The 12,132-nt window shown below is 39.8% G+C and overlaps 1 protein-coding gene across 1 annotated transcript in view; it reads left to right on the top strand.

The window, feature by feature from the left end:
• MGAT5 (alpha-1,6-mannosylglycoprotein 6-beta-N-acetylglucosaminyltransferase) overlaps positions 1-12,132 on the top strand; it is a 384,608-nt gene that overhangs the window by 154,575 nt on the left and 217,901 nt on the right. Inside the window, exon 3 of the mRNA XM_036747575.1 lies at positions 781-1,166. Within this exon, the coding sequence (XP_036603470.1) occupies positions 926-1,166 (241 nt within the window). The 5' untranslated portion in view covers positions 781-925. The remainder of the gene's footprint in view (positions 1-780; positions 1,167-12,132) is intronic.

Raw genomic sequence — 12,132 nt, 5'->3', positions numbered from 1 at the left:
GGAAAGAATGTGGTTTCATTTAAAAATGTGTTGAAATATAGAAGTGAAGAGTGAGATACCACTGGCACTTTTCAATTTATGGGTAGAAAATTAAAACCAACTCAGTGTTCCTGTATATAACCATTTGATAATAGTGCTTTGAAAAGAGGCCATCCAGGAAACATCTTGTCTTCTGAATATTCCTAGGAAAAGCCTGCGTTTGCCTGGATTGAATAAAATGCCTTACTTTTGCCTCTCTTATAACCACTCCCTATGGGAGGAATCCCAGTTTCATTATCACCTATACAAATAACCCTTTGCTCTGTGTGTGTGTGTGTGTGGTTTGGATTTTTGGCTAGAAACTCAAGCAATAGCTACAGAAAGTGCTGAAAGGAATGATATTGGGTATTCCAGGATGAGGACTTTCTCCCCTCCCCAGGTGTTTGCCATCATCAGTGATATCTCTTCCCATTGCCACTTCACTCATTTTGAAATAAGCTTCCTGTTTCAAACTTAGTCCAGACTTGTAAAGCTCTATTACACCTGTTAACACACATACTCAAAAATGCAGACACATCTTCCCCTTTTATATTTGTACAGCTTATCACCTTGCCAAATCTTCCCTCCCAGCTTAGTCAAAATCCTCAACCATAATGCAAAATATTGAAGCAAGCACTTTGTTTTTCAAAGTTCACATTCGATAGCCATCAAAGTGGAAACCTGGTACCATTTCCTGAGAGTTGTCTGTTCTTTGTGGTTAGTTGTGCTATACTGACTTTTTTTTGTTCTCTCTTCTGACAGCAGGATGGAACTGAAAGAAGGAAACCGGCTGACACAGGAGCCTGAGTGAGACTGACTGTCCTTTTTGAGCCCAACACCATGGATCTGCATCTCCCTTTGGTGCTTTAAGATCCAACCCAAGGAAAGAAGCAGCTCCTTGGGAGCCATGGCTTTCTTTGCTCCATGGAAGTTATCCTCTCAGAAACTAGGCTTTTTCCTGGTGACTTTTGGCTTCATTTGGGGTATGATGCTTCTGCATTTTACCATCCAGCAACGAACTCAACATGAAAGCAGCTCAATGCTTCGTGAACAAATATTGGACCTCAGCAAAAGGTATATCAAAGCTCTTGCAGAAGAAAATAGGAACGTGGTGGATGGACCCTATGTTGGTGTGATGACAGCCTATGGTGAGTCTTAAATATGGTGTTTCTCTAGTAAAATAACTACTCGTCGTGTTTTAAAAATTACAATCACAAACTCACAGTGCTTTATTAATTGAGTAATTAATTGTGTGTCTCATCATCTCCGTCTTTAGGAGCATTCACTAAATTAGCTACTCGGTAATGGTGCTATATATTCCATGCATCATTAGAGCTGACCCCTTCTGAAAATAAGGCTCCGGTCATCAACATATTCTTAAAGATTCACTCACTGATTCATTGGAAACATTTGTAGGTAACTCTTGAATATCCGTGTGTGGAAGTTGCTCGAGAAATTTTTAAGCCTATTTTCTTTCTTTTCCCACACAATACATTTCTGGACCACTTTCTTCCTCATTTCCTCAACCCATACAAACTAAGTCTAATTGGGATTGGATTGGGGGAAAGTGAGCATAATATATTCTGACATCAAACACCAATGACATGCTTGAGATTCTAGGCTAACTTAAATAATAAGATGATAGTATTTTGCATTTTTTTAATATTTGACAGTCATGGGAACTTATTACAAACTATAGAATAGATTCAATCTTTGGATAGTGGTTACTTCCCTGTTAACTAAATCTTTCTTGAGTGCCAAAATTTTTAAGAGACTATAAATAACCTCCTGTGTTAGATTATCTGCACCCTTGTTCTTATGATTGTTGAGTTGATTATATATGTAAAAGGACAATGCTCTGGGCAAGGAAATGCTATTGAAGAGGTATTTATTTGTTTGTAATTTTTCATGCACATGGAATTGTGGTGCACCATGTATAAGCTAATTGTAAGAATTGGTAGGGATGGCAAGAAAGAAAATGACCATTCTATATTGTTTCTTGCTTAATGATTTCTTACAAAATAATTTAAATGACATTTACTTCCCTATTTTATGCATTTTCCGTGAGGAGAAACTAGTTTTAAGGCAGTTTGTCAAAGTGTTTCTTGAATACCAACTAACTCATCAGCCTGTCTGCTTTTAATCTCTCCCTTCAGAGCATGGCTGGTCAGTAAAGACATTTGTTCCTAATATGCCTAAAATAAAATTCCATCTTCCCATAACTTCCCATCTAGCTCTTTGTCTTGTGATCCTATTCAGTATAGCCACGAGACACCATTTTGTAAGAATTTTCTAAAATCTAGCTGACCCATTTTCAGAGAGTAGCTTAGAAATTGAGAATTTACTATCTAATTTTCATTTAACTAAGAGCTTCAAGGATATTTCTATAATTGTTTGTCTAAGTCATATGAAACTAAAATACTGGTCTCATTGATCTTCGATAAACACTCTGAGGGTCCATTCTACATTCAGTGTCTTAATCTACATGCTTTATATGTGATCCTATTCAGTATAGCCACGAGACACCATTTTGTAAGAATTTTCTAAAATCTAGCTGACCCATTTTCAGAGAGTAGCTTAGAAATTGAGAATTTACTATCTAATTTTCATTTAACTAAGAGCTTCAAGGATATTTCTATAATTGTTTGTCTAAGTCATATGAAACTAAAATACTGGTCTCATTGATCTTCGATAAACACTCTGAGGGTCCATTCTACATTCAGTGTCTTAATCTACATGCTTTATATGTATTTTTTTTCTTTTTCTGAGTTAAGGAGGAAAAAGAAAAAAAATTTTCTTTCCCTTTACTGTGAAAGCTAGAGGCAGTGAAATATCATGGATTGAGATGCTGGCCTCAGAGTGCAACGATCTGGCTTCAACCTCTGAAGTGTGTGACCTTGGGCAAATCACTTAATTGCTCAGTGTTCCAGACAACTTTTTAAGCCTGTAAATTGCAGAGATGCCAACTTGCATTGCTGGATGGTGTTTCTTCATCCCGGAGTTCCTAGGTCAATTAAATCATAGGTCTAGTTCTTACTCCTATAACTAGAAAAGTTTTGTGAGAAGGGTCTTGCTTTAAGTCATATAACTATTCAAAGTCATATGACTATATGACAAAATTCTACCTACTCTAATTAGTTCATTTCTTTCTTCATTGCTTTTCATGAATAGTTGTTCACAAAATAGAATATTCTCTGACTTTAAAGAGAATAAACAATTATGCCTCAGATATAAAGCTTTGTAGGGATAATGCTAAGAAACAATCTTTGTTTCAATTTCCTTTTCTGAGTTGAGCGCCTCTTTTTTTTTTCTTTTAAAAGATTCATCAGAAATTCTTGCATATCCTGCTATGATTTCTTTCCCTTACGGCAATTCGTCACATCAGCTCTACTTGCTCAGTTTTGTAGTTGATTGTGTGCCAATGAGACAGACAGTTCAGCTGTGCTGAAGTATTTGCGATCATAGGGTGAATATCACTGGCCAAAAGAGAATGGGAGCAGAGGAAGCCATAGTTATCAGACATCACAATCTTATATCAATCCTTGAGCAAGTCCACATTTTAATTATTTAAAATTTGCTAGCCTAGTTTGTTTTTTTCCTTTCTTTTTTCTCTTGTTGCAAGCTGAGTAGATCCATGGTAGTACTCTCCATGGAGAGGACTTGAGTTCAAGGCACAGTACTTGGAACCTCTTTATTATCCTGATGGCCTGTGTTTCCACTGAATACATCGCTGTCAGATGAAGAAGCACTGGCAGTCTAGTCCTGTAGTTCTTTGGAGATGAGGAAACGGAAGGTTGAGGGGTTTAGCCACATAGGCAGAACTGGGATTAAAATGCAAGACCCTTCAATGTCTATCCTACAGCTCTGCCATGTATGTGGTAAATAAGCATCTGTTCTGAAAGAAGGAAAGGGTGCCCAGCAACCATCCTTGTCTGTGGTTGGAAAGATGTCAGATAAAATATCACAGAATTCCCCTTATCCCTTCTCATATCAGATTAATTAAAGATCTTGTAGGTATACATTAAGAAAGCAGTGGGTAGACATGCCAAGTCCTTGCAAGAATAATAGTGGGTTGATTCAACAGTTCAATATTGAGTCATAAAATTCCAAAGCTAGAAGATACTGTAGAGGAGTCATTTAATCAATTTTGACTGCTATGGGTAGTTTCCTATTGTCCAGGCCCAAGGAGACTAATAGCTGCATCTTGTTCAATACAGTTTCATTCCTGGTACTAGGGCTTACACAAGATAGCATCTGTGAGGAGCATATCCAGTCAGAGGCTCTTGAGGGCTCTCAAAATTGTGATACAAGTAGAAATTAATGAGCTCTCCAGCATTATCTGCCCTCCAACCTTTATGTCTTAGGGAATTGGAAAGAAACTTTTAATCCCATTTTGTGGATGTCCCTGGGACACCTCTCTTGTGGTCTTCTTTGGTGTGTATTCTCTAACCAAATGGGAAGCGGGAAGATAGTAGTATTTTCCATCTGTTTTCTCTAGTATGAGTAGGAGGAGTATGTTTGTTTCCGTTTGATGCATCAAACACTTAGTAAGTTCCTACTGTGTGCAAGGTACTGACCTCGGCACAGGGGATACAAAAGTGAAATAGGATCATCCTGATTCTAGGCCCAGCACTTTCTCTGTTAGTAAGCCTTGCTGCCCCTTGATATGGTGTACAGGGGCCTTAAATACAAGGAAGAGTTTGTATTTTTTTTCCTAGTTGAGTAAAGAATCATTGACAGTTTAAAAGCAGGAGAGTAAGACAGCTGAACTTGTAGTTTAGGAAGATTATCTTAGCAGAAATGTGGTAGATAGATTAGAGAGAGGAAAGACTGGATTCAGGGAGATTGTTATAATAGTTTAGGTCGGAAGTGATGATAAGGACCAGTACTTGAGCACTGGCAATATGAGTGAAAAAAAGGAGATAGATATGACAGATGTTATGGTGTTAGAATCAGCCGGACTTGGCAACAGAATAATTTTGGGGTATAAACGGAAAGAAAAGAGTCTGGAATGATAGCAACACAGTTTCCAGCATGTACCTAAGTATATAAATATATAAGTATTAATGTACATAAGAGGAGGGGGGCAAAGATGATGAGTTTATATAGCTCTGGTGACTAGTCACACCTGGGGACCTCATTCACTCATAGGTTTTGCTGTGTTAAACCTTATTTTATGCTTGTTCTTTGACTCTTGACTGTTTGCCTGGGTTTTGACCACTATTCTGCCTTGACCTCTAAACTTCTGTATTTTTCTTGTTCCCGGACTATTAGCCTGGCATTTCACTTGGCTTCCTCTTGCTGTTCATCCCTTGCCAAACCCGAGCCCTAGATTGCTCCTAACACGTGCCTCCTCTGCTTATACTTACGTGTTTCTGTCCAGATCTGGAAGAAGCCATGTAACTGAATTGACTGAGTATGTTATCAGTTTATATGATTGAACTTCAGTTGGTCTCTCACTCTAAAGCAAAGCAATCCTATTCTCCCTAATTGGTTTTCTATTCCAACTCCTTAAGAGTCTATTCTAAACCTTTTTTTCTTAAGCCTTTCACCACCCCAACTCCCCACTACTTTCCCCTCTCTCACCCTCTCAGCTGAGTACCTCTCCTCTTACTTTACTGAGAAGATTGAGGCCAGTTGAGCTAGACAGGAGTTCCCTTTCCTCTCCTTCTCTTCATCTCAAAACCCTTTGACTTCATCCCCCATACTCTCCTCCTTTCCTCCAGTCCCTGGTGATGAAGTCTTTCTGGCCAAGATCAGTACTTCAACATAGGTGCTATATCTGTAATGTTAATGGGGGGGAGGGGGTGTTAGATCTTCCCTGTCCATTAATAGGCCTCATGTGGAGCCCATTAAGAGAAGCTTGCTTGCTTATAGGAAGGCTTACACACCTTTTGTTAATAAGCTAATTAGGCAATGAGTTCGGCTGTGATGCCTTCTGGCTCCGAGCTTATTAGCTGAAAGAGTATATATTGTAAGAGGTGAGCTTTTGCTTTGGGGGCTTGCTTATGAGAAAAATGGTGTGATTCACTGGTCGAGACTGAGTGGCCATATGTTCAGAGCTCCCTGACTGCTCAGCAGTAAAGGCTCTCTTGATCCAGTGGTGAATGTAAACCTTTGATTCAGGCAGTAGAGCCCTGTCTGTTGGTCTTTAATTCCCTTTGTATTTTTTATGTAATTAAAGAAGATCATTGACCCCTTTTTAAGTTGCTTTCCTTGGTAAAACAGATCAAAGAACCTGGACTAGCAGCCATCCTGGGTATGCCAATGTGGTTGCTGTTACAGTATCCAATCCCCTCTAGCAGACTGCTCCCTCAGTCTTCACCCTCCTCCATTCTAATCTTCTAAACATTCTAAAGTGTTTTCTTATCTATTGGTCCCTTTCTTATTGCCTTTCAAAATACCCATGTCCCCCATCTTTTAAAAACAAAACAAAAAAAACCCTTCACTAGACTTGACAATCTGATCTAGCTATTATCATCCTTTATCTCTCCTCCATTTCTCAGCAAAATTCTTTGGGAGAGGGGAGTGGGGGGCAGGGCGGGGACACACAGACTATCTACTCATTGCCTTCTCTTCCTTTCCTCTCAATTTGCAGTCTGGATTCTATCACTCAACTGAAACAGCTCTCTTCAAAGTTAGCAATGATTTCTAAATTGTGACTTTTTTTTTAGTCCTCATTCTTATTGACTGCTTTTCAGCATTGAACAGTGTTGATCATCATCTCCTATTGGATATTTTCTCCTCTCTAGGTTTTCATAACACCACTCTTTTCTGGTTTTCATCCTACCTGACTGATTGCTTCTTTTCATTCCTTGCTGACTCACCATCCATTTTATTTCTTTCGTTTGTGGATATTCCTCGGGGCTCTGTTCTGGACCCTTTTCTCAGTGTCTGTCGGTCGGTCTGTCTGTCTGTCTCTGTCTCTCTCCATTTTCCCAATCTCCCTCTCTCCCCATCCTCCTTCTCTCTCCCTTCATTACTCCCCATAGGTTTAATTATCAGCTCTAGAGTTCAGTCTTTCTAGCCCCACTCTTGCTCTGGAGCTTCAGTTCCACATGACCAAATGACTGGTCACTCTATGGAGCATACTGAACTTTCCTATTTCTGTCAAAGGCACCACCATTCTTCAGTTACCCAGCTTTGTGGCCTTGGAATATATTCTCTCTTAACATCCACCTCATAGACTCCCTCACTTCATTTGAGGCTCAGCTGAAGCACCACTTTCTTACATGAAGCCCTTCCAGATCTCCTCCCTACCCAAACCCCTGGTGCCCTCTGTCATTTGGATTTAACTACCTTGGATTTATTTTGCATTTATTCTGCATATACATATAATATATGTACATGCCATCTCTTCTGATAGACTAACAGCATCTTGAAAGCAGAAACTGTCATTTTTGTTGTTTGTTTGCTATTCTCAGTGCCTAGCAATAGCAAGCACTTGATAAATGCTTGTGGATTGATTGACTATGTACTTCTTGAAACCAGAAAGCCCTTGCCTGTCTGCTGCCTTACTTACTGGTTCTGCCTCCCCCTCACCACCACCCACAGTCAACAGATGATACAGAAAGTACTTACTATAGGTCAAGCACTGTGCTAGTGTCTAGGAATGCAAGTATGAATAAGCACCCAAGTCGCTGCCCTCAAGGAGTTTACATTCAAATGAAGAAAAGAGAGCTGGAAGGGAGATGAAATGGGAAGAGAATGGTGTGACACCCATGATACATTTGAGTATAGCCTTTTTTCAAATGGGATTTAGGCTTTTGTTGACTAATCAGTGAATGTAACTTCTTCTAGAGAGAATCCAGACAGTTTTTAGAAAGATTTCCCATGAGGAGCAGCTGATGGCTTCTTTCTTCTTTGCTTCCGCCAACATATTTGGAATGCATACAGGCATTTTATATAGCCTCCTGTTTAACTTTTAAAATTAGTTTTGTTTTTATTTTTAATTAGTGTAATAAAACTGTCTGGTATATTTTCCAGCCCCTACTCCTACAGACAGCTTGAAGGACTTTATTTTTTTTTTCCTTTGGAGGAACTAGGATGTTAGCACTTCCTTGGGAGTAACGTTAAAAACACCACCTTTGAAACAGCAGAAGCTCCCTCCCTATTCTGCAAGGAAAGGAAGTACTCCATTCTTGGGTGGAGAGTAAAACCGACTAAAGGAAATATTCACAGCTGTTTGATGTGGCCATACAGTGTCTCAGGGAGACCTCTGTCATTTTAGCATGTTAACGTGGTTAACTGAAAACCATCAGTTCATAAGAAAAGACCTTGTAGGTACAATGCACCCCTTTGGGGTTTTCCCCCACCAAGGCTACTGTACTGGAAGCATAACTCACTCTACTGCCAAAACCACAGCCAGACATGAAGTTCATAAAATTGTACATACCACAAGCCCAGAAACTCAGAGAAAGAACTGAAGATGAGGAAGGGGGTGAGGAGAAGGGGGAATGTTTTGGTTCTCTTATAAACCCCTGCCCTCAAAATAACCGTGTGTGTGTGTGTGTGTGTGCGCACGCGTGCGCTGAAAAGTTTGGAAATATTATTTCACGTTCTCCCCAGTTACATCATGATTTCTTTTCCAATATCGCTGTCACCACTCATTTAAACCATGACTGAGACAATTCAGGGTCAGCAGTTTGGGGGTCAAAAAGCAAGAAAAATGGATGAGACATTGGAGCATCAGTACCCAGAGCACCCCAGCAGCCAAAAGCTGCTACATAAATAGTATCACGTCATCTTCCGGCTGTCAGCATGTGGGCAGACTGTGGTATCCCCCTTCCTTTTTCTTTTATGGGCCAACTCACATTATAAGGAATATTTAGGTAGAATTTATGCCACACGTTCATCATGAGAAATCTTTCATCCCCACTTTGAGTCTATTGTGATGGGAAAATCTCGTACAATAAATGACTGTTAGGTCACTATTAATACAATAGCAGGCAGATCTCAATGAACTCTGATGGCCCAAATCTAGTGAGGGGATATTTGGGGCTTTAATCAGCACATATAAGACTGAAGCATTCAGTGCCTGGACCCCACACAATGACCCAAGTTTGTGATTGCCGGGAATCCAAGCAGATGGGTATAACAGTGTTCTTGCATGATGTTTTGGCATGATGGTAAAATTAAGGAATCACCCAACAATGTTTATTCAGAACCTACAACGTGCCACTAGGGAGAACAAGCACAAAGAACAAACTTATGTTGTCTTTACATTCAAACAGAGGAGACAAGTAGTATGCATATACAAATTATGCATCAAAATAATAATATCTAGCATTTATGTAGCATTTTAAGGCTTGCCAATTACTTTACAAATTTCATCTCATTTCATCATCACAACAGCCTTGTAGGTAGTTGTGTTACTACCTTTATTTTACAGATGAGGAAAATGGGGCATACAGAGGTTAAGTGACTTACCCAGGGTCACACAGGGAGTAAGTTCAAATTGGAGGCCAGATTTGAACCTGCCTTTTTGACTCCAGATCCTGTGCCACCTAGCTGTTAGCATATACCTGATATAAATATAACCTAAATGAATATGGATTTTAGTTTATTGGGTGATTAGGAAAGACTTCATGCAGAAGACAGTGCCTGAGATACATCTTGAGGAAGAGAGGGGATTTCTGTGGCAGAGGAATGGAGGGGGTGCATTCTAGGCATGGAAGAAGGTCAGTACAAAGGTTCATAGACAAGAGGTGGAGCATCATATGTGAAGAATGAGAAAGCCAGTTTAGCTAGATTGAAGAGTGAAGTAATGTTCATCGAGGTTAGACAGATTTGTTGGGGCCAGGTTGTGAAGGGCATGAAAAGCTAAACAGAGGATTTCTATTTGATCTTAGAGGCGATAAGGAACCACTGGGGTTGGTTGAGTGGGAAAGTCACGTATATAATCAGGTTTGCTCTTGAGGAAAATTACTTTGGCAGCCAGGAGTAGGTTGGACTGGAGTGCAGACAGACTTAAGGCAGGGAGATCAGTTAGGAAACTACAGTAATCTAGGCCATGAGGGCTTGAACTAAGATGGTAGCTGCGTGAGTGGGGAGGAGAGGTCAGATGCCAGCTATGGTATGAAGGAAACATGCTTGATTCTGACAGCCCACCTGCTGTGCACTCTTGGCCCTTGACTTCAATGTACTGGACCCTTGGTAGGCAAAGCTTTTGGAGGGCAGAGGCTATTCTGTTTTCCTTTTGTTTTCACATCCCCGGGACTCAGCACAGTGCCTGGCATATAGTGGGCAATTAATAAGCATGTTTTGTTCCTCCACCTAGGGCTGTAGTCACCAGACCAAAGCTTTGCTGGCAGTCCTGAGAAAGGATTGGGCAGCATGCCTGAGGGGAGAAAGGCAGTAGACAGAGTGAATGGATTGGAGGTGGCAGCATTATGTGCTCTTCCAGTACTCCTCTGCCATTGATATTTGGACCTGGTTAGAGGTGAGATAAAGTCACATGGCTCCAAAATAGGTGAGCATTCCAATTGTAGCCAGGAAGAGTAAATGGCAAGTCTGCTGAGGAACTACTAGAAATGGGATTTAGATCTTCCTTAAAAGTGAGTAGGATAGTTCCAAGCAATGACTTCAGCATTTCAAAGATATAATGCATCAACAGTTTCAAGAAGGCAAGTCACCCCACTTTAGCTTCAGGATAGGTATTGCCGAGTTATCTTTGCTGTTAGACAATGAAGTTATTGATAATGAGATTTCTAGGTGCAGCTAAGGCAGAGAAGAACAACTTGTTTTGCCTGACTATGCATATTTGTAAAAAAAAAACCCAATGAAATTGAGGTGGGAAGGTGAGTAAATAGACTTCATTTAAAAGAAATAGAGATTGGGGTATGCTACAGATGTGAAATGTTGCACATACTTTCAGATAAGGTTACTATATCATTAGTTTTACTTAACTGTTTTGCCTTGTGACAAGGAACCTCACAAGTGGGAATAATATGTAAATGTATGTAATGTAAAATCAAAACCAATTAATAAAACTGAAAGTGAAAAAAGAAACAAAAGACTAATAAGTGATGAGAACCCCATCTAAACTCTACAAGTAAAAGAGGACCTTAGCTGTCATTTAATGAAACCCTCTTATTTTACAAATGAGGAAACTTGCCCAAAGCCAGCCTGGCAGTAGTAAGTGGCAGAGCTGGACATAGAAGCATTTTTTGTTGCCATTGTCCCCATGACTTGTGTAGCTATTGCTTTTTTTAAAAAATCTTTGATTCTTGGACTTCATTTTTCTTTTTTCTCCCAAGTTTCTCTTTTCTTGATCCTGATGGTGTTTGTGGCATATTCCTTGGAAATACCAGGATCCTAGTTAGAAGTGAGATACTTTATCTTTCTTACATCCATATCTTTGACCTTTGGCAGCCTGCAGAGAGGTAATGGTGGACTGATTCTACTCAGCTGACCAGATACAGTAAAAATAATAGAGAATTCCTGCAAGACTCATCAAGGTCATTAAGGTATTTAAAATAAGATAATCAGTAGGCTAAGCAGAATTTACCCAAGCATTGATGGTGCCCCATCAGTACCTAGGAAATGAAATTCAGTTTGGGAAAGAGGTCTGCTTCTAGTAATTACTTAAGGAAATGATAGGGAACTTGAGAGTTGGGGTTAAACAACTGTATTATTCCTCTTTATGTGATGTCCCTTGTACCTGTCCAGCAATTCGCAATTTTTTGTACTTTTGTTCACCTTCTTTCCTGTGTCTGAAACATCTTCCTCTTCTCTCTGCATTTTGAAATCCCATCCCTCTTCCAAGGTCCATATCAAATGCTACTCCACTTTGAAGATTTCACTGATTTCTACCCCATTCTTTCAATTGGAAATGATCTTTCTTTCTTCCAACATGGCACTTTATACTCTTGTAAATCTATAATCCTTCAAAGGATCCATATTTTCATCCTAAGCAGAGGTTCCCAAAGTGGGAGATACTGCCCGCTTTGGGGGTGCTGGAACAATCCAGGGAGGTGGTAGTAGCCTTGGGTGCCATAGGGAGGGGTGGTAGGAGCATAAGGAAAGAAAAGAAGATAAGAAAATTTAAAAAAAACTGTTCATACATGTTTTATCTGTTGTGTAACAGAGTTAAAGTCATAGTGATGACATTAT

This window comes from Trichosurus vulpecula, chromosome 2, assembly GCF_011100635.1.
Source record: "Trichosurus vulpecula isolate mTriVul1 chromosome 2, mTriVul1.pri, whole genome shotgun sequence".
Taxonomy (NCBI): domain Eukaryota; kingdom Metazoa; phylum Chordata; class Mammalia; order Diprotodontia; family Phalangeridae; genus Trichosurus; species Trichosurus vulpecula.
Note: the sequence above shows the minus strand (reverse complement) of the source record. Positions and strands in the feature narration are given on the sequence as shown.